The sequence below is a fragment of the Bacillus rossius genome, chromosome 2 (assembly GCF_032445375.1).
Source record: "Bacillus rossius redtenbacheri isolate Brsri chromosome 2, Brsri_v3, whole genome shotgun sequence".
Classification (NCBI taxonomy): Eukaryota; Metazoa; Arthropoda; class Insecta; order Phasmatodea; family Bacillidae; genus Bacillus; species Bacillus rossius.
Genome location: NC_086331.1, coordinates 54,085,669 through 54,113,172, shown reverse-complemented (window position 1 = coordinate 54,113,172; position 27,504 = coordinate 54,085,669). Strand labels below are relative to the sequence as shown.

General features: G+C 36.5%; 1 protein-coding gene across 2 annotated transcripts in view; it reads right to left on the bottom strand.

Annotated features, from left to right (window-relative positions):
- Positions 1–27,504, bottom strand: part of LOC134529286 (1,4-alpha-glucan-branching enzyme) — a 168,355-nt gene that overhangs the window by 91,901 nt on the left and 48,950 nt on the right. For both annotated transcript variants that reach the window (XM_063363193.1, XM_063363194.1), the window contains 2 exons: positions 23,691–23,862; positions 11,347–11,556 (listed from right to left, as the gene is read on the bottom strand). In XM_063363193.1, the coding sequence (XP_063219263.1) occupies positions 11,347–11,556; positions 23,691–23,862 (382 nt within the window). The remainder of the gene's footprint in view (positions 1–11,346; positions 11,557–23,690; positions 23,863–27,504) is intronic.

The following is a 27,504-nucleotide window of genomic DNA, read 5'->3' as shown; positions in this document are numbered from 1 at the left end:
CACATGTGACGCACACATGCTGGGAAAGATATCCACGGCCAGGGTGGCTGTCTGCTTCCTAGCAATATAATCAAAGAGAGAAGATAAAAAAACACAAATCACAACAAAAACCACATTGTGGCCTTATCAGAAGTAGAGAAGTCACTGTATACAAGGGGTGTGCGAAGCTTCTGAAAGCCGAAATCGAAACAAAGACTAAAAATTTGTCTTCCGTAAAATAAAATAATTTAGGAGATTCTGAAGATTTTTTAGAGCAGAATATGTTGATAGCTGGATTCACCACCCACCACTCTAGTCGTTAAAAATGGATAAGAACCATCAGCATTTGTTTCAGGGTTGATATTACGCAGACCATTGGATGCTCATCCATCCCTACTCCCCTTGCCCAGCGATTGTTGCTGCAGCATGTTTACCTTTTGATAGCTCAGGCAATTATTTCTTCAGCCTAGCTAATAAAAAAAAGAGCAGACTCAAGAAAGGTAAAAAAAAAATTGGTGATGCCTTTCACACACGCATGCACACATTGGAGAAAAAAAACCTTCTACTAAATATGCTGAGTTCAAGATGAGGTGAGACATTTTTGGCAGTGTTCAGTGAACGTTTAAACTTTGGTGAGTGGATGTTCTTAAAAAAATACCAAATTAAATATTTATACACAATTAGTTAAGTCTGGTGACAAAGAGATGTCAATGTTTAAATCTTAGTAAGGACAGGTCAAATAAAGTCTTACCTTATCGACTTATTGAAAAAGTGTGTATCTTATTTTTTTTTGTTAAGTTTAAAAAAATCTCAAATGTTGATACTATATTGTGTAATAAACAAGATGTCTCAGAACTCTACATAAAGTAGAGAAAAGTTTATAAGTCAAATAATGATAGCAAAATCATAAAATGTGTCATAGTTTTCAAGTTATAGGTAGGCATTTTTGTCCCAAATGTTTTAAAAACCCCATCCAGCACCAATTTATTATATAACAAGCAGAAGGCTACAACTACCCGGCGGATGAATGCATACACTATTGATAGCTGCTCGAGCAGTCATCGATACACTATCGGTATGGGCTGTTCGTCTCGTTGCACCTTTTCTGCCCAGAGGCGTTGCACATTCGACACCTCTCTGAGATGCCAATAAGGCATAATGGCCTGTGCGTGCAGAGAGAGCACCACGACCGTCAAATGCCTCCCTTCTACTGAGGCCGTTATGCACATTGATGCCCCATATCACACGCATTGCCTCAAGGCAACATCTCTCTCGGTGCATTGGGGGTCTCTGGATGGTTCGGTGCTTGTGAGGGGTTGGGTGCTGACAGGGTTGGTAGTTAGGGCACAACGTGAGAGGAGCCTTATCACTGAGCACTGTGGGGTGTTGAGTGAGGGGGCCTGAGGTTGGGGATAATGATCGTCCGGTGGCCCCTGGTCGAGGGAGGTGCCACTCAGCGCTTCTAAAATGGTCAGGGGATACTCGAATGCGGGTCCACCGCCGCAGCCCTTGTGTTTCTGCGGTGTCGCTCGGGTCAATCACAATGTGCACAGGTTGCGCCCCATATATATCGCTGGTCCCACTTAGTTGGACTATGGTCACCCCTGTGTCAGTACTGGGGTTCTGAGTGTCCTGCTGGAGTGCCAGACGTGTGGTAGATTGGCCACAGTTGGTTTGGGCTCGTCTATCCACACGCTGAACGTGGAGACAGTCAGACTTGTGCCCGCCGGCCACCTGGGCGGAGACATGTCCATGGGGTCGGTGGGTGTGGGGGAGTGATCTCTGTATCCCAGCCGACTCATGATCTGCTCTAAATTGCGAATCATGGTACCACCCATATTGGATAAGGATAAACATCTGTTGCTGCATGGGTCATGGCATGTGATGTGCGGTGCACTTCTGCCATGTCATGCTTGGCATGGGACTGGGGACGAGCGTTTGCCATCACATCTGTTGTGGCGAACGACATGTAGCTTGTAGCTGACATCACGCTCCCTGACACTGCATTGGGCATGGAAGGTACTTTTGTTGTGACATGCATGGCTGGAGGTGTGTGAGAAGTAACTAATTTCACACGAGTGGTGATAGGTGACATAGAACGGGCATCGGATTCACACATACTGATGCTGCATGTGATGTGTGGTGTACATCTGTCGTATGTGTGGCGGGTGGCGTAGGGTGAGCCGGTGACGTCACAGGTTATCTGACCGATGGCCCTTCCCTGGCGCGAGTTAACCGGTGGTCATCCTAGTGGACATTCGCGGCTCTTCCACTAGGCATGTAGACCGCATAATTGGTTGGCCCCAGATGCTTTGGGAGCTAAGGGACCATTTGGAAGCTAAGCTGGTACAAAAATTTTTGCCCCTGGCAGATAAGTGGTGACATTTGATATAGACCCGTTGTCCCGGCTCCAGTGGCATGGGTGGATTTGTGGTGTGTAGGGTAATGGGTGGTGACGAACTGGCTTTGGTTTCGGCGGGGGTCCTCCCGCCTCTCGGTGACGGGCATCTGGAGCGTTCGCTAGAAAATATCCGCGGCCTGGAGTTCTCCCAGAAGGGCGAGGTCCCGACTTTGGAGTAACTCTGCAGGGGAATGGCCGGTGACAATATTCCGGTGGCATAGGAGACAGAAGAGAAGTTTTGGTAAAAAGCACATCACATTTTGTATGGTCATCCCCCAGACGGAGCTGCAGCTGGAATTTTATATTCTGGTTGCGGCGCTCTGTCGGGTTCGCTCTTGGGTGGAAGGTGGGGGTAGTATGGTGCTCCAGCTTCCAGCGCCTGCAGTCTGTCTTCCAGCGCCGTCTCTGGAACTCGGCACCGTTTTCTGTGAGGAGCACCCGGGGAAAGCCATATCGCGAGAATACCTCAGTGTTGAGGAGCGTGGCGATGGTGCCGGCTCACACATTAGAAACGCCTCTGTCCAGTGGGTGAAATTATCAGTGATGACCACCAAAAAACGCTTCCCGCGGGTCATACGGGGGTAGAGCCCCATAACGTCAAGTGCGACGGTGGGCAATGGGACACTATGCCAGTGGTACTCTGGCATCGGGCAGTACTAACAGCAGGGTGGACGGCAGTCACGCGCGTCTGCTGGGTTGTCGCGGTGGTCATTTGAGATGACCTGTTTTGCAGGCCAATTGTTGTGGCTCGAGTGCACCGCCCCCTCTCCCTCTCGTTGGGCAGCAAAGGGGTTGATTTCCTTCTGCAGCGGTGGGTTGATGTACAGGACTACCGCTAATGCATCCTCCACCCACAAGGTGCTTGATGCGAGTGTGGCCAGCCGAGATGGGGCGGCACTCCAGGTGCCCTGAGATGACTTGAGGTCCTGCTCTATGTCCCTTGCCAAGGCGAGAAATGCATCCAGTCCCTCCCCTATTGCACTGCAAATGAATAGCCAGATTCAGATGACAGTAGTTCAATAATGTTTGGTAGCATGTTCTGTACTCGGCCGCTGGGTGTGAGATATTGGTACAGCCACAGCTTGCTGTCCACAAAGGCCTGGATGCTGTCCGCGCTTGTCTGAGTTAGGCAGAACAGTTCGTTCATCAGACAGCGGGCCCGGGCACGCGCATCATTGAAGCGGGAGTTTCAGTCGCTGCATGAAGACTGCCCAGGTGGTGCTGTAGTCTCCCACTTGGGCCCACCACGTGCGTGCATCTTCGCGCAGCTGGTCACTCAAGGGTTTGTCCACTCCTCCGCAGCTATGTGGTAACGAGCCAGCTTATCACTTCATACTTGTAGGAACATGCCTGGATCTTCATGCACACTCCCTGTAAACTCCAGGAGAACAACCGGCCCGCTCATGGCGCGTGGTGCGGGGTTCAGTTCAGTGTGATATACTCTGTTCATATAGTCCTCGCATGGAATACACAGAAACAACCCAGAAAATCCGCAGGCCTCTGTTCACGCTCGGTGTTTAGTGACTCAGCACTGTTGGCACTATGCAGTCTCTCCCTGCTGTACATGGCAATGCGGTGCGGCGCACAGCGTGCTCATCGCACCCTCCGTAGTGCACCCCAACTGTTCTGTTTTTGTGCGAACCCAGTTGCACGTGCAGCGAACTGGGTTGGCTCCCTTGTCACTGTTTCCCTGGCGAGTGGTCTGAGGCAGTTGTTACACACCTCCTCCATGTTTATAGCTATATCCATGCTCTTGTGTCCGTACTGGCTCGTGGATAGACAAACCGGGCTATGGGTCACGGAGTCGGTGACGATCGTGGACAGGTAGGGAGAACCGCCTCCCCTACCTCCGTGGTTGACAGGCCTGTGTTCGCACACACGTGCCTCGCGGAAGACATGCAGCATTGGGGGGGAAAGGGGGGAAGAGGGTAGTCCTGCAGCCGCTGGCTCGGGGCGTGAGACATGCCGTAACTCTATCTCCTCTCAACAGTTACGCCAGCCGGATTGCGCACCTTTCTATCAAACCAGCTTCCTTTCCTGTGCACCTGTACCTGCTTGAGCATGTACTTTGGTGAATTCTGAAAATTTGCTTTTGGGCCACACTAATTGGGCACCATCTTGTCACCCTGGCTGCCTCTACAGAAGAAATAATGGAAGTGGGTGTTCAGAGCATGAGATATTCAGGGGAGGGTTCTAGGCCAAAGGGGCTAAGAGGCAGGAGCTGTTGGCCACTCGCAACGCCTTAATTTATTGCGAAAAACACAGTTTGGTTCTACACTAATTTTATTACACATGAAAACACTAGTACATAGTGCTTTTCTGTGAAATAGCCCATGTCGCGCAGGAGCTGAGGGCTCATCCCAGCGTACTGGGTACTAAAACAAAGTGATCTCACGATGACATACGGGCACTTGCAGTATTGACACCTTTAGACATAATTACATACATATGCAACAGTACATGTGCGCCTGAGACTTGAAAGTACCAATAATTACCAAAAGCACAAAGTACACTGCAAAACACTAAGTCAATGACAATGCATGGTGCGGGATGCTATGCATTGGGTTACCGAAACGTACAGCGTCCGTGATGGAACCTGGCATAGGACTGTGTTAAATGCTAAGGTTGGTGGTGGCTCATGCGAGTTAAGTCAGTTGGTGGTGCCGATGGATCACTTACAGGTTTAAGATAATGATGGTGAAGGTGCGGAGCGCTAAGTGACCGGCCAAACCGAGGGCGGAGGGCCTACTGCCGCGACCTTGGGAGGTGCCGTGCCACCAGGGCTGCACTTCCGTGTGTAAAACATGTGGAGACCGAAAAGCAACTCAAGCTAGTTTTCAGAACGCTAGCGCACAGAGAATAATAGTTAATTGCTTATAAATAGTGGTTTGTATCAAGATGACTTTAAAGGCTGCATAATTTAATTAATAAAACTGATAAGCAGAAGGCTACAACTACGTAGCAGATGAATACATACACTATCGATAGCTGCTCGAGCAGCCATCGATACACTATTGGCATGGTCTGTCCGTCTCGCTATAACTTTCTGCCCAGAGGCGCATTTGTTGCACATCTGACACCTGTCTGAGATGCCAATGAGGCATAACAGCCTGTGCGAACAGAGGCCATGGACTACATCAATACATTATGAATATTTTAAAGCTCATGGATAGAATTCAGTTTCCGTGTAAGAAACAGGATGATAAAGAGGGTATTTACTTTAATTTGGTAAAAACAATTTTTATAAATGCTTAGTTTTATTTTGTATTTTACTATTTGTTACACACTAAATCACGTCCAATGCTCTCACTGTCTGCCTTACACACACTAATTGAAATAGAGCTTTGAATATTACTTATTGTATTATCTATCACCTATCACATATGAAAATTATTTTGAAACTAGGTCATTTTGTATTGTTTTTCTTAAAGAAGTGTTCAGTGTTGTACCATTTTTAAATCTTATAAAATAAATTGCCAAGTAAAATTATTTTTACAGTATGAATAGTCAAAATTATCTGTCTAAAATTTTTTGAAGCGTAGATCGTGTAAATTATTTTTTTCCTCCAAAAGTATTTTATGTTTGATTTTATTTGAAATTATTATCAACATTATAGGGTTGTTTAGGATTTCATAGCAAAAGTTATAATAGTTTAATATAGAAATTTTCAGTCACAGTATCAAATAATTTGGTGCTGGGTGGAAATAAAAAAAAAAAAACCTTACAACTCAAAAACTAGAATATTATGGTTCATTTTTTTTTCTTTTTGGAATAGAATAGTCATTAATTGGCCTATAAACTGTTCATATCTTGATATTGTGACATTGTATATACTTGTTTTAGTCTCACCTTTTTTATTTCATCAATTACAATTAAGTTTCTGCGACCTGGCAATAAGAAAAGATGATACAGTAGAACCTCGATGATACGTTCCCGTTTCATACATTTTCCCGTGTCATACGCCGATTAATTTTGGTCCCGCCGAAAGTACTATATTTACAATGGTTTACTTTCCCGGAACATACACTTATAAAATAATTAATTTCCCGTTTCATACGTTTTTATGAAGCGGAAAAGTCCTAAAATTCACAATTTTTTTTTGTTATATTCATCCTGATAAACGTTTTAATGTTTTTATTTTGAAAAACGTTCATTGTTTACCTTTGCAAACGTAAGAAAACAACTTTATTGCACCATAGATATGAATAGTACCAGGAAGACTGTGCACTTCGCTAGTAGCATCTTTGGCAAGCACCAAGCGAGACTAGTGGCGCAAACTAGCAATGATTATGAAAATGGTGCACGCGCTTTACCAAGGCACGGATCTCATATTTTGTGCATTCATTAATCTTTGAACTGAATATACTCGTTTGTTATGGTTTTTTTACGATCGGATTGTTTTGTATTTTACGTTTCTCAAGTTAAAATTTTATTGTAAATTGTTCTGTTGCATAAAGTTGTTTGTAAAATGAAATAAACAAGCAAAAATTCCTGATTTTCTTTTTACAATAGCCTAATTTTTTTATTTCTAATTTAGGCTTGGTGACTTTTCCCCCCCTCCAAGAAAGGACTTCATAACATTTTGTAAGGCCACTGTTTCTCATGTCAGCTTTACTTGATTATGGACTGTATTTTACATTTCTGGTGGTTTTATATATGTATATATAATGATGAATTCATATCTTTCATTAATATAATGCAATTATTTACACATTATGTATTTAAGTTTAATCTGATACTGTGCTGGTATGCTAGATTGAAAAAAAAAATTATTATTGCCATTCCCTTTTCATACACTTTCCCGCATCATACACCATTTTTGTGCCCTCCGTTGAAAAGTGTATGACAGGGGTTCTACTGTATACAGGCAACTGTTTCTCCCAACCAGAAACCCAACCATATGCATCACCTCAGGGGAATTGAGTGCTATTAACAAAGGAAATTGTAAACAGTGAGCATGTTTACAGTAAATATTCTCATATTTTACTATCATAATTATTTTTAATTAATCTAAATTTTGATTATATATGTATATGCGTCTGTGTGTGTGTGTGTAAGTGAACTAGAGCAACCTGGTAAAACCACATCTGTTTTCAGCTAGTCATGAATTTGGTTATATTTTCATTTTTGTTAAGTCTGATCTATATATTTATTTGGTTGAATATTCCATTTTATTATTTTCATGCACCAAGCACAGTTTATTCAATGGTTGTTTATTCAATGGTTTCATTCCTCCAAGTTGTGATAAATTCTGTCTTCAGTCAGTTCTCTTAACAGCCTTGTTCTTTGGTTGCCACAAAAAACTCAATGATAGAAGTTAATTTTAAAATGAAATAGAAATAAGAGGTCCGCCATTGAAGGAGCGAAGACATTGTTCGTGTATGTGAGGGTCTCCGAATCCTCAGAGCCCTGCATGAGCGACAAGAAGATTCACCATAGATAGATCTTGACTAGTTATAAAAAAATTAGACATCTGATTTTATTTATGTCAGATTCGGGGTGTCAGTTCAAACCTGGGGATTCCTGCCGCGTCGGTCAAGACCATATTATAGTGCTTCAAGATGAAGACTAAGCTGAGAAGTTACTATAAGTCCGAAACTGGTGAGAACGTTCCTGTCTAGGATTTTGCAGCTCCCACGGAATTAGATGAATTCCGGTTCCTGGTGCAGAAGTTTTGATTGTAGTCTTTAGACATTTCTTTCAGTTCTCCTGTTGCTGTCTTCCATTAGGTCCTGGATACGACAATCTGCAAACCTACCAACTGAAATTCAGCTAGTTAACGTTTGTGTTTGTGTCATAAGAACTACCACTAGAAACACCTACCATTAATTACATTGAAGGACAATAACTAAGGGCGCGGTTACACGGGAGTCTGAACTACTTCAGGTGAACATGTTCAGCTGTTGAGTGCGGTTACACACAGTCTGAACATGTTTCGTTCGAGGCCATTTCCCATTTAACTTAAACAGGTTGGCAAAGTAGTTCAGATCGACATATCTTCTACATTAGCCTCTGATTGGCTGTTTAGAATATAAACAGGGCTTTGCAGAAATTCAAGATGGAAATTGTCCTGGCACAAGTTTGAGTAATATTTTACCGAATGCAACAAAAAAATATATATATATATATTTTAATAGATCCTGACCTTTATTTTCTTAAAACTGAGATAGGTACTCTCGCTCAAAAATATTAAAAAATAAGTTTAAAACATTTTCTGTGCATGTTGTTTGAATTACCGATTTGTAAAAAATATTGAGCAATATGAAAACACATTTCATTTCTGCTGATAATACTGTATAAACAAGTGAGAAAATACCGCGTTTTCTGGATACAAAATAGAGAAGATCAACAACAGTCATTCGTTGACAGTAGACAATCTGTTTTAGAGCTGAACACACTTTTCAGCAACTACCGTGTAACCGTACACTTTCGCGTTTGTAAACGTGTTTACTTAAACATGTTCACCTGAAGTAGTTCAGGGTTCCGTGTAACCGCGCCCTTAAAGAGGTTCTTTGTGTTACTGGGTTGTCTCTAGCTTCACGATCAATTATTTTCTGTAGAATAATTTTGTTTAAAGAAAGATTTGATACTGATATTCATACTGAGTATATGTTAAAAAAACATTGGATAGTATTATTGTCATATTTGTGCCATTACGTAACAGAACTAAATTATATGTTATTTTGTAAAACCACTTGATATTTATTTCTTGATTAAATTAGTAGCAACTTTAACAAAGATTGAACTAAGTAAAATGATAAGTTTGGTAACTTTTTTTTTTTTATGTGTTCATTATGGTGATATGGAGTAGATACACACACACAAGTATAATGTTAAATCTTATTACTATATTAATTTTATAACACAAAAACCACTTGATATATATTATATGCTATAGTTGGTTGCCTCTCAAGCTATTCGCTAAGAGGAAATGCTGGTTAGACTGCCGGGCAAAAATCCGAACATAAAATTAATTTAACGACTAGTGAAAATTATTTCTCAATCCAGCGCCACTATAGACGCGTGATAAAATATTTGCAATAAAACAATTTGGTTGTATCACTAAAGGTTTAATAACATTAAATTGCAGTTGCACTATATATGTATAGCCAAGTAAGATTCTACTAAATAAATGTACATGTTAAAATTGTTTGGCTTATTTACACTGCACATACATACATACATATATATACACATATATATACATATATATACACATATATACACATATATACATATATATATATACATATATATACACACATATATATACATATGTATACAAATATATATACATATATATATATATATATATATATATACACACATATATACACACACATATATATACATATATATATACATATACACCAGCCCCTCGAAGTAACGCTGTTCGATTAGCGCTGTTTTGAAGTAACAACGCCAATTAATTAGGGCATGATTTGAAGTAGCGTGGTCACATATTCGAAGTAGCGCTCTTTCTCGTCCACGTAATTTATTTTATTTTCATACGTGCACAATGTAACAAATAAAATGCAACAAATTAAAAATAAGATGGAACTTGGGGAACATAAACATTATGACGAATCAATAAAAGATATTACCTTTTTATGTAATAGTTATTCGCTTCCATCACATATTTTTAAAGCCTGATTAAAATTGCACAGTAAATAATATTTCGTAAATACATTTTCAGAGGCCTACGTGTGTGTTTGGCTAATGTTTATACATACTACGCCATCTTGCGACTCAGTAGCAGCTCTAGTGGGAAATGCCGGAAGCTTTCGAGGCTAGTTCACATCTTGCATGACAGGCTGCGCTGACTCCTAGTCGTGCGTACACGAAGTTACGAGGTTAGTAGGCTATGTACAGTTCAATTATACCGCCTGTGATTTAAATATAGTAATATTTTAGGTTATTTGAACTTTAAATGCAATTTATACATTTATATTTTTCTTAAATTGTATTTAGATGTGTTAACAGTATGTAAATACGTACATTTAAACGAAATAAATGCCATATAAGGAATAAAAAACAAACGGATTTCAGTGGCTAGAGAACCAATTATTATGAATAACATGCACTCTTATGGTAACAACGTATTTGATTAGCGCTGTTTTGTTTAGCGCTCTATTTTCCTGGAACGAATTAGAGCGTTACTTCGAGGGGCTGGTGTATATATATTTACATATATATATATATATACACATATATACATACATATATATTCATATATACATATATACATATATATACACATATATACACGTATACATATGTATATAGAAAGAGAGAGAGAGAAAGAGAGGGAAAGATACAGAGAAAGAGAGAGAAAGAGAGAAAGAAAGAAAGAGAATTTTAAGACTATTTATGTTAACTGCGTATTGTATAATTATAAATTTAACAGAAAAAACTTCACATATTATTTCAGAATTCGCACATCAGTCTGTTTTCACGATATTTGGAAAGATGCTTAGTTACATGAAATAATTGTAGTGTGTTGACATTTCAAAAGTACTTTAACAGTTAATCTTGCTCTTACATGTTATTTTTGGTTTTGCAAATTTTTTTTATTTAAAGCAAGGCAGTTTGATAGCTTGCTAAATGTTTCCTACATTGTGTATGGTATGCACAATATGCTAACTAAACACCAAACACCAACTCAAGCATGTGCTAACTAAACACCAACACACAGATTTATATTTTATTCATTTTCAATTATGTACCCTGGTTTTTGTCCTGCCTTTTCTAATATCTGTACCATTGCTCATAATTTCAATATCTCATTTATAATCCTTTTAACACTGAAACTTATTTTTCATATTTCCTTTGAAAGGTTGTGTTTATTTTCGGTTGTTTAATACATATACTTCCTTACACATCAAAGATAATTTGTAATGTAGAGTAAGTTGACTCTCAATAACTGATTATAATGATAACTTGACAACCATATAAAATTTCATTACCTGATCATGAGATTCTGCATACGCCACTGTTTTTTCTAACCAGCGTCTGTTTGTAAGTGTGTGCACAATGTGGCCAACATTCCAATCATCATCTTTAACTTCCTTCAATAATTTTATCCACATGTCTGGTATAGCCATTGCTAACCTGTAATCAAATCCTGTTCCACCCTCCGTAACAGGCCGACACAGAGCAGGCATTCCTGAAACGTCCTGAAAAAACAAACAATAATATTTTGAGAATTCGAAGCATTATAAAATAGAGAAAAAAAAATGTCACATTTAAAGAGAAAAGGGCTTAACATTGTTCATTTTAAATTCTTAATTGATGACACTAATTTGCATAATAATGTGGTGGATTTAAAAGATTAAACACGTACACCAATCACTCACTTAGCATGACTGATGCGTTCCTAAAATTGTTTGTGTTATTAGAAATTGTGTATTATGAAGATGTGTTCCAAAATGTGTAGGGAAATATTCTTTAAGTAATATAAATGCATAGAATAACACTCAACAATAAATGTGTTACATCATTTATCTTTATAAGCCTACCATCGAATACTTTGTATGACAAATACGAGACAGCGTAACAGGAGATATATGGTTATGTACATTATTGTCAATCGGCTGGCCGACTTGCCTGCCCAGGTATGACCTTCAACTCACGTCGCGTACTTTTCCATGCACTTTCCAAACCATCCTTTACCAACAGTGAAACCGATATTACTGTCCGGATATTTACATTTTAATTTTTCAAAAATTTAAGTACTTGTTCGTGTATCACAGCTTGGTTCACACCAATCCTGTCAGGCCCGTGATTATTTTTTTCATTGAACAATTCATTTAACCACACATTTTTCTATAAATTATCTGTTCATTTCTGTTCCCATTCTAATGTCAAATATATTCCAGCTAGTACAACCAACAGCATCAGATTTATATAAACTTTGATAGAGTCCTTATTTATGATACATACGATTGTGTGCACAGTTAACTTTCCATTAACTAAAATGTGACCAACATAACTGTGGCCTTCATGATGTTGTGGCCTTCATGATGTTCTGCATGCTGAAATACTTATAATTTTGTCTTAAATACTTGTACATGATGCATTATACTATCACTTGGAAGCCATGATTCCAATATGATTCCAACTGCAGGTGCTTGTGCATATACAGTTACCGGCAAACAATTAGGCAGACGTTACTTTGTGTTGTTTGCATGCGAGTTCCCTGCCACTGGCTAGACTGAAGTTCATCACAGCCTGGTCTGTAGCTAGGTGAAAATATTATGGCCCTGCGGCATACGTCCGGACGTAAAAATATATTATCTTTTACACTCAATAGCTGAGAGTGTAGTCAGACCTGCACGTGCAACTCTTCCTCCTCGTATAGCTAACTGTATGCCACGGCACATCTGTTGTTTGCAGAGTTGAAGCAGACTTTGTGGCATCATTCCCAATTTTTTTTGTTGCCTGTGGCAATTTCGTGCAAACTGAAATTTACAGACATTCTATTTAAGATTGGGGCTATAAAATTAACATCACGCTAAATGAATTCGCACAATTTGAAGACATGTTAAGTGAGGTATTGGTGTAATATGTTTGGGCCCAAAGTCATGCTGTATTAATGATTTTGCAGTATTATCAAATGTCAATATAGTTTAAACGGGAATGCCAAAGGAAAATTAATATACAGCACAATGTTATTAGAACAAGTTGTAATAAGCTGCTCTGTAGAAAGAATATAAATAAGTGTTACAGTTTAAAAAATTATGTTATATTACATTTGAGTCCGTGATCATGATTCAATCTTTAAAAAATTACTACATGAATGTACCCTGAAATGTGAAATGTGACCTGCTAGAAAATAGGAAAAACTGTACTGTCCTGAAATGAAAACTGACAGTGCCAACAGACTCTGAGCAAAATAAAAATGTCATCAGTGCAGCAATGCAATGCCAAGGTCAACAGCTGAAATATACCTGAAAAACTCTGAATGTGAGCGGCTCAATTGGTGCTGGATTACAGAATATACGGAACAATAGAATGCCAGATCAAAAACATTTCACTGCAATGAGATTTAGTCAGAAAACTGAGCATGTTGGTAGCATTTTCAACATTCAAGAGGTTTCAGGATTAGAATCTGATCATTTTCAATGCTAGCACATGTTCAGAAGTGGTTTTATATTCTAAATCCCAGCATAAAACAGTGTAGCGAAGCGTAAAAATGTTCATTATTTCAATGATTCAGGGTGTAAGTATTGGGGTTTGACAAGCCATATTTTCGTATCATGTTGTTAATAATTTATAAACACAGCAAAATTATTTAATACATAATTTTGTTAAATAAAATAAACATTACTTAAGGGGAAAAAAATAGTCAGTCTGATAATACAGTCAGTCATGCAAGCAAAACTCAAGTGAGGTCTTCAAATACTGTGACCCTTGTCAGCAGTGTGCTTTGGTCTTGATTAAATTCAAAATTTGAAGACTATAATTTTTACTTTTTCCTTTTAATGTAATCACTTTTTTTAAAAGTATTTATTATAAGTTTATTACACGATATTTAATTTTGTTTTTACTTTTCAAGTTTAAGTTACATTATTTTTGTAAGGTAGATAAACTGCGCTGAGCTGTTATTTCATAATGTTTTAACATTTTTTTAGCTGTTAATAAATTTTAGTACAGGTAATAAAGTGATAGGTACTTTTTAAGTAGGAGAGCATAAGTTCCTTTTATTTTAAATTTATATTTACGTTGGACTGGTAGGATCGAGTCCCGAGACACAGTGCTAGTTGTGTGCTAATGACATCATGAAAAGTCAGCTGTTTGTCGCTAGAGGTGCGAGATAGGCATTGTGTGCCGAGCCTTATTGGCAGAAGGGTGTGCGAGCAAAAACTTCATGAGTGGAATGACGGCGTCCAGGAGTGACGTGATTAGTTCGGCGAATGTCAGCTGGCCCATGACGACTGGGACACCATGGTCCTGTGCCGTCCGGCACACAAAAAGCTGTGTGTGCTGCTGTGGAACACTGGGTGAACATCCGCAGCGTGTTACCAAATAAGTTGAATCAAGCTTCTGGGACTAGCCCCCCCTGAAGAGTGTAACCCAAAAAGTTTTAGTTTTTGCTTCTTCGTGATAAGCTTTCTGGCATGTCAGAAAAAATACTAATACTGTCATTTAAGTGAAGTAGTCTATGTTCCAGCGAAAAGACGAAACATATAAACATTTCGCTCGTTAGTGCTTGGAGCAAATGGCGTGCCGAAAATTAAATATCATATTTAAAAAAAAACATTACGTTTGTAACAAGAGCATCCATTTTGTAAATTAACTGTATTTTAAGTGTATACATGAGACACATGCGTACCAATAAACATTTGGTATTACTGAACATTTTAGATACCGGCAGAACAGTGAAGTTTCCAGAAAGTGTAACTATGCGAAGAACTGGAACTTAAAATTTTATACTTAAAATATATTTTTTTGTAATGCCCAAGTCATTAGTATTGTAATTATCTGTCTATATTATATATAGTATTTTACTTAATGTATTTCTAATAAACCTTTTTGTGGCCACTCACAGATTAAAGATCTGTTATAATTTCAGTTTTATACCATCATTAGTAGAATTTTTATATGGTTATAGTATCCAACATTATAAAGTTATTTCACTGCTTACATTATTTGTAAAAAAAAAAAATGTAAATTCTTAGAATTGCTTGATAATCAAAAATAAGTTTTTAAAAGTATTTACTGCTAACCCTTATTTAAGACTTCAACTTTATATCAATTTTCCTTAACCCTCCTTAACCTCTCCTGCTGACCGTAGAACTTACCTAGATTACCTCTTTGTTCAAAATGGCTTTCTAAAATTAAATGTACTTACATGCTCAATAATACTGGTCTGAGAGTTCCACAATTCAATATTTGTCTCCTTTCAACTTTGTGTACTCTCCATAACAAAGAATTAATCTAATGACTTTATTTCCAACTACAATGAATTTAATATGTAATTTATTTATTAATTCAGAATCGATTTACAATCTTTTTTATAGCATAATATATATTACTACTAGTATTCCTAGTGTTTCTTGTTGTCTATTAAATGTTAATGTCATTCTATACACTCATTTCCTAAATCATGTCATATTGTTTCACTTTTTTATACTGAGATGTATTGTATCGTTATTTCTGTTTTTGTGTTATTTGTAGGCCTGTGCGAATTTTTGAATTTTCAAATATGAATACGAATAATAAACTATTCGTATTCGATTTGACCTCGAATACTAACACTTTGAAATAACGAATAGTCATTTTTCTTACGAACAATCGATATAACATACCTTGTGAGTTTGTGATATACCAACGTTCACTGCTGAATTAAGTCATTTGTGCAATATAAATACCTTTTTTTTTTTATGTTTAATGGAACTTAATAATAAAAAACCTGAACAATAAGCAACTATTAAACATCCAACAAGAATTCAAAATTTTTTTTGCTACAATTCAAAACACTGCATTTTTTGTCATTTAAAACTTAAAAAAAATATATATATTATTTGCATTATTTTTGTGACACACACCTTAAGTGGGAAAAAATAAACATATGTCAACAACCATAGACTACAACACCACAAAACCCGGACACTCTATTGAGATGGGCATTAAAAGTAGTAGTCGTCATAGTTTCAACGGCGTATAAGTCAATAGTCACAATAGATCTACCACCATGCAATACTGTAGCAGCTTACTTGCTGTATACATCTATGATGAAACAGACATGTCTCAAAATAACATAAACAAATGTAAATAATGGATTAAGATTAAACACATGAAATTAGCAAAAATTGTGTTTGTAATATTGCTGAACTTAAATACAATTTACCTAGCTGCCATTAACAACAAAAAATCATGAATAACACAGGTTTGAATATATGCTTATTCAATCACTAATTTGGAAATACAGCATTAAAAAAAATTCATGTTTTCGTAAAATTACATTGCAATACATTTCACTGCATTTTGCAGTTGGTAAAAATTTTCCGGATCAATATGGAAAATCAGGTGAATAGGAACTGAAATTAAAGGTTGGTTGGATAGGTTAAATAAATTAGCTGCATGATTAAAAAAACAATTATTTTATAATTTAAATATTTTAACATACATTTGCCACATAATTATTGCAGTTGACTTAACTTAACCAAACTTTCACTTTATTATTATTTGTCTAATTTTCCATAAGTTGTTACATGATGTAAAACAATTTTTTTAGTGGGATTCTAATTCTCATTCTTACTATTCGAATTCAATATTCGTATTTGCAAATAATTTGAAATTTATATTAAAATTCTATTTGAACTAAAAAACGAATATTTGCACAGGCCTAGTTATTTGTGTTATTGTATATGTCCGTATTTGTTGGTTTTGTTTTGGTCACTGCAGCTGTGTGATCCACACGACTTCCGTATATAGACCGGCACGGATATGCCTACCTGCTGTGGTTTACCCTCAGGCAGCGCTTAACTAATGTTGGTGCCTACAGTTTTAGAGTGTTCACGTACCAGCACAAATCCCTACTGTCATTGTCTTATATTTGTCATGCCCACTAACCAACTCCTCAACATGTTGGTGTGCATGTAACAAATTTAAAATAAACAAAAATATAAATTAAAAAAAAATAATGTATTTCATAAACATTGACTTTATTATAATTGCAATTAACCATAAAAATGCAATATCATGTAAAGCAACAGAATACGTGGTACTTTTAAAGTTCGTCATGGGACATTTATAGATTTAAATTCAATAAATTATAAGATGTTTTAAGTCATGAATTGAAAATGACTATTTTTGAATTTTAATGACATTTAAAAATTTTACAAGACTTTCTAATTTAGCTTTCTCTAGGCCTCACAGACTTCTAAGTCTCTACTGGCCAGCAGTCTGTTCCAGGTTCCTCACCCACATGCATTTCCGCTATTGAGGCCATGTTATCATGTGTCCTCCGGGGTAGTAGCTCAATGCTTTCCTGCATTCTGCACCTTTCAGCACATTCCCATGTCCATGTCACCAGTTTTGTCTCCTCTCTTAAGGTTTAAGAGCCATGCCAGTGCCAAATTCCACTTCTCTTCCTTGTGGCATACTACAGTCTGATCTATGCCTGACACATGCAGTGAGTCCCAACCTGGAGCTGTATTTATCACTCCAAGACCAATATTTCCCTCCCCTTACCAGTCTCTGCCCCTTACACCCCCCAACCCAGCCGTCGTCTAGGACACAATTATTCACTACACATTTCAGAAGCTACCTTGCAAGTTAGCTCGTAAGAGGAAATTATTTATTTTGGCCAAGTTTTGGTATTACTGAGGCATGTAGTCTCATCTGTTAAGTTCCCGTTTTGTCTCACCTATGTGTGTAATGAAGTAACACCTGTTCTTTATGGCCTGGAATTGTTTTTTAAACTTGTGTTTTCGTCAGTGTGCATCAATATCTCTTTCATTGGTAAGTGGTACCAAAGAAATCAAAATTCAGCCCCTTAAATTTTAAAGACTTTGTTTTGCGGTTGGTGTGAATGTTGTATTTTGATTTTTATTACAATGCCTTCGTTCTGCATTGGGTCCAAGTTTTCAACCATGTAAATTTCCCAGTATTCAAGTTAAAGTTTCCAATTTAATTCCTGGATACCCACTTCTAGTTTCGGCTTCATCTGAAATAAGAGTCCTGCAATTTTCATTATGACACAGACCCGAAATGGCACCTGCTTGCTGACGGCTGCAGTGCAGGGTGATGTTCCAGCTAAGGAAATCTAAATATTTTACACTATTTCTATAATTGTTAGCAAGTAATGAAATGTTTCAAATTCTAGGACTATTTTTTCTAATTAAGCATGTAGCATTGCAAGCCCTTACCCTCTTCAACATATAAGACATTGGAATAAATAATTTTACTATGTTTTGATCATTTTCAGTACTTGGTTAGGTTTTCTGTTTCAATGTAAATAATGGCTGATTATAGGTTTCAGAGCAATGCATTTGTTTTTTTCTTATTTATCATTATTTCATGTTTTTAATTCACTTAATTTAAGCTTTTAAAGTAGCTTAAAGTCATTACAGTAGAACCTCGATGATACGTTCCCGTTTCATACATTTTCCCGTGTCATACGCCGATTAATTTTGGTCCCGCCGAAAGTACTATATTTACAATGGTTTACTTTCCCGGAACATACACTTATAAAATAATTAATTTCCCGTTTCATACGTTTTTATGAAGCGGAAAAGTCCTAAAATTCACAATTTTTTTTTGTTATATTCATCCTGATAAACGTTTTAATGTTTTTATTTTGAAAAACGTTCATTGTTTACCTTTGCAAACGTAAGAAAATAACTTTATTGCACCATAGATATGAATAGTACCAGGAAGACTGTGCACTTCGCTAGTAGCATCTTTGGCAAGCACCAAGCGAGACTAGTGGCGCAAACTAGCAATGATTATGAAAATGGTGCACGCGCTTTACCAAGGCACGGATCTCATATTTTGTGCATTCATTAATCTTTGAACTGAATATACTCGTTTGTTATGGTTTTTTTACGATCGGATTGTTTTGTATTTTACGTTTCTCAAGTTAAAATTTTATTGTAAATTGTTCTGTTGCATAAAGTTGTTTGTAAAATGAAATAAACAAGCAAAAATTCCTGATTTTCTTTTTACAATAGCCTAATTTTTTTATTTCTAATTTAGGCTTGGTGACTTTTCCCCCCCTCCAAGAAAGGACTTCATAACATTTTGTAAGGCCACTGTTTCTCATGTCAGCTTTACTTGATTATGGACTGTATTTTACATTTCTGGTGGTTTTATATATGTATATATAATGATGAATTCATATCTTTCATTAATATAATGCAATTATTTACACATTATGTATTTAAGTTTAATCTGATACTGTGCTGGTATGCTAGATTGAAAAAAAAAATTATTATTGCCATTCCCTTTTCATACACTTTCCCGCATCATACACCATTTTTGTGCCCTCCGTTGAAAAGTGTATGACAGGGGTTCTACTGTATTTCTATTGAGCTGGTTAGTTAAGTTATTAAGTGTAGTCATATATATTTTTCTTTACTTGTTTTGTTGTTATCCTTAGTCTGAAAGCATGATGATCCAATGTAATGGTAAATACATCAGTACTAGAGTGAAAAAGAGAGGGACTGGTATGCCCTGAAGTGCAAGAGAGAGACAGAAACAGTAGTTCCCTGCCAATCATAGGAACTTGAGGACAAATGTATTATCAAAATTGGAAAGAGATAGAGAAGGGAAAGCTCCAAATTGTATTTATGAAGAGTTTTTTCATTTCTTATAACTTGTGCTTTGATTGGCTGATGTTTAAAAGTGTGTTTTAAGCTTGTATGTGATTGGTTGTTGGGAACACATGACCATCTCCCTCCTTCATGGATGGTGGTAGTCATACGATTGTGGTACCAAATGGTCGTAGTCGGGCTATGGCTCAAAAAATAATATAATTATGTAGCGAGTAAAAGCAAATTTCGCGGCTGTGGTCCAGGAGGTACCGATAAATTAACATTTTTGTACATATTATTTAGAATTCTTTGACTGCAGTCATCTGTGTTAAGCCGATAACAAGGCAAACGTGAGTCGTTTCGTCGGCGTCTAAATATGGAAGTACTTGGCTTGTACCATGAGTTCATATGAAATCATGGCATTTAATAGCATTAATAAATAATCTTTTCATAAAACATTTAGGTCCCAGTTCAAATTAAATTGTTTTCCTAAATCAACAAAGTTTTTTTTGTTATCTTTTGTGTATAATCTGGAACAGTGTTGTGGTTGAAGATGGAGGCCATTATGCTAGTGAGAATTTTCAGTATCTAAAGGATAATAAAAAGCAGTAAATATCACTCTATGTTCTCGAGAGATTTTATTTTCATCATGAATAATTTAAATCAACAGTATTTTCAAACAAAACAAATTTAAATGTTTTTATGTATATGCAATTCAGACCAATTATCAGCTAGCTGGGAGGTCTGGGTTGTGACAAGCAACACAAGATGAATGATATATGTTCATGGCAATATAACAATAATCCAAAATGCCTTTTGGTAAGGGTGCTCTCTTGTTTATTTAAAAACTACTTGAGAGCAATTGAAAAATGTATACTTTAAAATCAAGATTTAATGTCATTCATATGTCTTTTCAATTACTATAATTTTTAATATCGAAAATTTTATATGCCACTAAAATAATAATTAAATGTTTTTTTTTTGTAACATCATAATGCAAAGCAACTCCATTCATGAAGAGGTTCTATTAGAACTTATGTAAGAACTTTGACATTGCTTCTCCTCTTTCATTGTAAAAAAATATTTAATATTTCTGTTTCACAGAAAATTTAACTACAGTATTATGTTTCCATTTTCTTCCACCATTTTTTGCCTAATAACAATTTTCTCTACTTCAAAATTACAATACTTGGGCACTTTCCTAACATCTCATCAAGCATTAAAAAAAGCAATAAACTGGACGCAAATTTTATATTAGCCTCTTTTATAACAAAATAAAGCCATCCCACATTTTGAACAGACAAAGATATGAAGATACATTAGGTACTACACATATCACTTTTGCTTTTGCTACGTTCAAGTTGAACATTGATACTATTGACGCTATTTTAGAAAACAAATACTACGTACATTGGAGACATCAAAATATTTTATTTTTAAAGTTTGTATGCTGTGTTATAAATTTATGGCATACTACTGCCTTTAAATTACAATTTTTTTTGTAGCGTTCCGAGATATAAATAGTAGGATATACATTTTCCAAGCATTTTGATTATGTAAAATAAACCACACTTTAAGAAAATTTTATTTATTGTAAGAAAACAAATACTAAGAACAAAAATATGAGGTTTCACTGTAAAGTTTTTTGCAAAATGGTGGTACATGATTTTCTGTTAGTTGCACATGTTATGTGTGTGTAAACTTTTAAGAAAAAAACTGTCTGGTTGAATACAAAGAACTAAACTTACAAGCAGAGTTGAGCTGAAGCTACTCGCTTGATTCAGCTTGAGTTTTCGAGTCTCGACCCATCTCTATTATGGATAACAAAATATTAGGTGCAGTGTCACTGGGTCTAAGCAAAGTTAAAATTTTTTAAACTATTTCCCTCAAAATTAAACTTAAGTGAATAAAGCAAGTAGAGAATCATAAAGGTCATACACTCATTGGTCAGGCATTAGATTTCAGTGAATAAACTGTGAAAACATTATTTAAAAAAAATTATAACTACTTGAATGTTTAACGAAGTCAGATACAATTGGTTTAGGAGGAAATGCCTTTGATATTGGATTTGAAGTAAAAACAAGGTTCATATGGAGAAATTATTAAATGAATGTATATGTGAATATAAAATTCATCATTTCACCAGATATCAATTTCCAGTACCTAACTAGTGAGATATGTAGCATGAACAAAAATAACTGAATGATTACACATTACTTAAAAGGGTTTTGTGACAAAGCGATCTATCAAAGCATCCTACATTTGCCATGCATCAAGATCAATAGATTCCAGCAAACAGTGCACCACTCAACTGACTCATGGCAGGCATGGTACGTCACTTGGATATATTTGTAATATTTTGTGTCTGGATTTAAAAAATATGCATTGTAATAAATTATTTTATCATTAAGTATTTCACTGTTCTTAGGTGCTACATTACGAAATTTTTTACTTAATACTTTAGACAAACATTAAAAAAATTAAACTGATCTGCATGGAGAATTGTGCTTCAGAATAAATAAATTCAGTAAACTCGCTGGGTTTTGTAAGAATAAATAAGTCAAGTTAAGTGAGGGCTTAGTGTGTGCAATACTATCTATTTGAGTTACAGGGAAGCATATTTAGATTTAGTAACTGATATCATTATGCATAAATTACTTGGTTCAATACCTTATCATTACAATAGTGTTACAACTCAAAAAATCAAATAGTTGGAAGTGTAAAATGAAAGTGATATGATTTGTCAGTAAAAAATATATTGATTGAAAACATTGTAATTGTAAATTAATACTTTTATGCTACAGCAATAAATTAACATTAATACTGTTGCTTATTTACAGTTGCTATTTAACCAACATGTAGAAAACCACAAAAATTGTGACTCATATTTTGCAAGAAATTACTTTCCACTATAAAGAAGTGTGAAATATCTTATAATGAATGTTAAATGTGTTTTCAAGTGTTTTTGACTCACAAATCACTCCCAAATTTCTTTGAAAGTGATTGTATTCACCAATTATGGTATATATTCACTAATATACACAAATTTTAAGTTATTTTATGTTTTCTTTATTCATAAAACTGGTGCAAGTGCACAATAACCATGGTATGTTGAACCACAGATATGGTACATTGTATCAGACATTATGGTACACTATCTGGAGTTCAATGCTACAATCAAAAGGAGATCAATATGACCACAACAAAATATTTTTGAAGATGATCAAAATTAACACCCATCGTTGGTGTATGGCAGAAGATGCCTTCCAAACAAAACCTTAATTTTTTCTGCTCTCGCTCTAAAAGCCTTCAAGGGTACTTCAAGGTCAGAGTTTACGACGGTTACTGATAGTTTACACCGCTCTCTCATTCCTCCAGCGTTGGCTGGCCAAGTTTTTTCATAACTCCCAACCCTTTACTCAGTAGGATGAGTTTTCCATCATATGCCCTTCTTGTCCCCACCTGTTCACACCAGCCTTAGCAGTTATACCGCAGTCAACTACACTTTTCCCACTGATGACAATAATAATTCCAGTATTTTTAAGAGCTGGATTGGGGGTGGGTAGGTTTTGCAAGACAACGGGTCCTTTCATTATTTCATGGATATAAATATCTACTTGCTTTTATTAAATAAATATTAAAATTACCTCCTCTGAAATATATTTTCTTGTAAGTAGAATATAAGTGAAATTACTCTATTTTTATTTAATTTATTACATTACATAAATTCACATGGCCCTTGGTTTGACATGCATATGTTTTTAACTAATGAAAATTATGTTTTACTAAAATTTTTTTTCCAATTTTATCCAAGAACTGTGTGTCTGTCACCAAGAATTTTTAAGACTTGCTACTTAAGAAATTTCTGAGTTCTACCAACAAGTAGTAAAAAAAAAATCTTAAAACAAGGCTAGTCAATCAGAAGTATTGACCAATTATAGTTATGGCATGACACATGTACAAGCTGCAATGGTTTATACTACATATGTCTACTTTCAAGAATATAAAACATTACAGAAAACTCACAAATGATATTATCCTAAACATACCTCCGCTATTGTAACCACATCAGGATAACATGTATGCAGCATATGATTAGCTATCATCAGATACACCACTGCTTCAGTATCTACATTTAATCCAAAGTATTCATCATAGTTGCCACTGAATCCTTCTCCAATACCTCTCGAATGGTACAGCATTGATGTGACTCCATCAAACCTACAAAAATTAGTTTAAACTAAATAAGCACTTTAATTCATTAAAGTTCAATTATATGAGCTACAAACTTATTCTATTGGTAAATGGTATAAATTTCACTATGTGGTATAACATGCATAATTTCATTTAGGGTACCAAATAATCATCAGTAAGAGAGCAGGCTTTAGGAAAAATAACAAGGCTACTTCATTCTGTCACTGATGGCCATGGCTTTTATAAAGCAAATTAAAAAAAATATATATTAAAATAATTTTTATTAATGTTGTTAATACTATTATCAACTTCAAAACTTTTAACTGCCATGAAAATTTTAGACAGGTACCGTAGTTGCTGGAACTTTGATAGTTTTTGGATGCTTCAATGTGCATAGACACCACTATATAGCAATCTGCATCCTGGATCCATAAGGTCCCCAAAGTCTTATTTTATTCAATAGTTGATAAATTTGAAACCTACTTGAACTTTTTCATTCACAATTTAAAATAAAACGTTGAGTATGTCAAGAATGAACCTGTTATGGAGGCAACATCAGTGAAAGAGTATGAAATCTATTTCAATCTAATAAGTTGGAAAACTATTACAAACACAAAACTATAGTTAGTGTACTTAAACCCTGGATTTCAGTTGCTTTACTGTGTAACTTAAACATATATATTTTGAATGTATTACATTTTATTATATGTTAACAAAGAAAGGCACCACTTACTGACTAACAGTATTTACTTCATGCTGCATAACCTATCTCTTATACCTACAAGCACACAATAATACATTTTCCCACCTTTCCAAATGCGCAATGAAACACGTAACCAGACACAGCATAAAATATGAATTTCAAAACTAAAACCATTCTTAGTCTAAATCAAATCTAATGTTAAAAGGTTTATAGAGACTTTAAATATACCTGCCCCTCAAAGCAACATCCTCAATTGGTTTGGGTAAAGTAAGACACTAAGTAAAATAGTGTTTTAATATAATACAGTCACAATGCATTTTTAGAAGATAAGTTTTTTGTTGCTTTTCTTTTTTGTCAAGATAAATAGTTAGTTGTTCTCATTTTTAATTTTTTTTCTTTAGTTTTATTTAGGGTATTTGTTGTGTCCAGACGAGTGTCTACTAGGGAGTGGGTCATGGTGAGTTTAACGCACTGCAGTAATGGCTCCTACATGTCCAAAGCCTGCATTTGGATCTGGCCGGCTGTAGCCTGTACGGCCGCACATTTTCAGTTTCAGCATTGCATGTCCGGTTAAGCGAGAGAGAGACGGAGTAGGAAAGATGTGAGAGGCAATGGGCATGGAGTTGGTGCACTGAACGCTGTGTCTGCACATCCCATCTGGAATGGGTTCTGGCCTGAGCGCACAAATTTTTAGCTTCTGGTTCTGGCCTTCGATGCACTGAAACCACCGTTGCACATTTAGTTATTATCCTCTGTCAGGACCACATTTATCTTCTTCAAGTTTCTGTTAGTTTGTTCCTTTTGAGTTTAAATGAGTTTTTGAATGGTTGGACTGCCTAATTTCCTGGAGATGTTTACGAAAATTTCAACATTGTGAGTCATAAGCCTTCCACTGACAGTGCCACAAATTCACTCCCCAAATGTTCCTGGAGGAGCACCGTAATTTACATGCCAGTGAATCAAATCTATAGAATTCTTTGAAAATCTCTTTAACACCCAATATGACATAATTTGTCTTACTGAAACCTGGTTAAATTATTGTAGTATCAACTCAAGCTATTTCACCGATGATTATTAAATTTTTAGAACTGACAGGAATCCTGTACTTACAAAGCTGGAAAGTAGTGGGGGTGTGTTGATTGCAGTCAATAAGCAGTCTATCCAGAATTATGATTATCCTGGAATAGAAGCAGTTTGGATTAAAATTAAAACTATTCAAAATAATTTCTTAACACTAGGCAACCTCTATTTTCCCCCAAAAATCACAACTAATACATATGCTATGTATCTTGAAACCGGAGAAGATAAACTCACCAACTATCAAGATAAACTGATAATACTTGATGACTTCAATGTGCCTGGTATCAATAAGGGTTTAGAACCGGGAAATCCCGGTCCCAGACGTACCAGGAATTCCCAATACTTTTGATACAGTAGGGAATTCCCAATAATTTTGATACAGTAAAAGAACCAGGAAAAAAAAATTGATTCCCGGTTATTTTGATACCTTGGAGACTGAACATCAACAGCATAAAATTTATTTTTTATTGCGCACTAAGGTTACTTTCATTTGATACTCTCCTCTGGAGAGGCACTTGATGCAGGCAGGGTGAGGGAAGTGTCTGCCGCGCTCCTTAGTTGTCAGTCGGTGTTCAGGCTGCTGTGTGTTGTTGAGCCAATAGTCTTTCAATTACAATTTTTTTTTAAGTTTGTTATGAAAAGAATAAATGTTATTTTAACTTAATAACTGTGATTTTGCTTGTGTTAAAACAATTATTTGTTTAAAAGATTGAGAGTAAGGCAGAGAAGTAAAGTGATGTGTTCACGTTAGTAGATACTTTTTGCAATAAAAAATTGAAACACAAATGTTCTTTTGGTCACTAAAAGGTTTTTTTTGTTACAAATTCAACATTTTCCTTGGCATCTTTAAGGTTTTTATTTTTATTTTTTTTTGTTTTTTGACCAAGGTGACGAGACTCATGATTAATTTTTTTTAATTTCTGTACCCCATTTGGTACCTTTACTGTTTCAACTTAAGTCAGTCAGTACGACCGCAGCGGCCGGATGCGCCACACCATCCCATGCCCTTCTGCACGTTCCAGCATGTAATTTCTCCAGTCCAAAGCACCGGCAGCACGACCCTGTATTCGAGCGCTCCGCTCCCGTCAGCGCAGCCAATGCACGGGCGCGGCAAGTTTAATCAGGCGCACGGATCCCTTTTCGTGCCACCAGAGCACGCATAAACATAGCATGTTAGTCAGCGCCAGAACTTATCCCGCACCCCTGCCCCAATGTTTTTCGCTGTTCTTCTAAGAACCCTCCCCAGCTCCCCCCTCTCGTCCCCCTGGCGGTATGCTTCACTGCCGTGTCTCTGAGCGCTACCTAGCAGCACTGTCAACAACTATATATCGGGGCTACCAATTCTGTTTCCCACACTACCACGCAGTGCCACTTCCCCCCCTCCCCCCCCCCCCACTTCCAGCCTTAGCATTCTTCTTTTGTTTTTTTGGTTTTGTATTTCTTCTCAGACATGTTTTACCCCTTTTAACTACGTGCGCTTCCCTCGCCAGAGGACTGTCTCTTTGGATGCGCGAACTTGGACACAATTTTTTTTTTCTCTGCTCCTGAATTCTCTCTGCAGTAAAATTTTTGCCGGAAGTCAGTCATATCGTCATGTAGCCGCGCGCAAAGGGGTTTTGTCCGTTTATCATGGACTGTGTTAGTTTCGTAGTCTTCTATAAGTTTGTTGAGTGTGATTGCGGGTGTTTTCCGACATTACCTATGGCTAAATATTTGTGCTCTACCCACCATTTGGTAAGTAAGTTTTTCTGTTATTTTCCGCGCTCTTTGTCGGTTTCTATTGAACCTTTTGGAGCTTTTATTTCCGGTTTCCTTAACTCACTATGCATGTTCCTTTTGGGTAGTGTGGGCTCAGCTCCACCCCCAACTTTTGACCACCTTAGTTC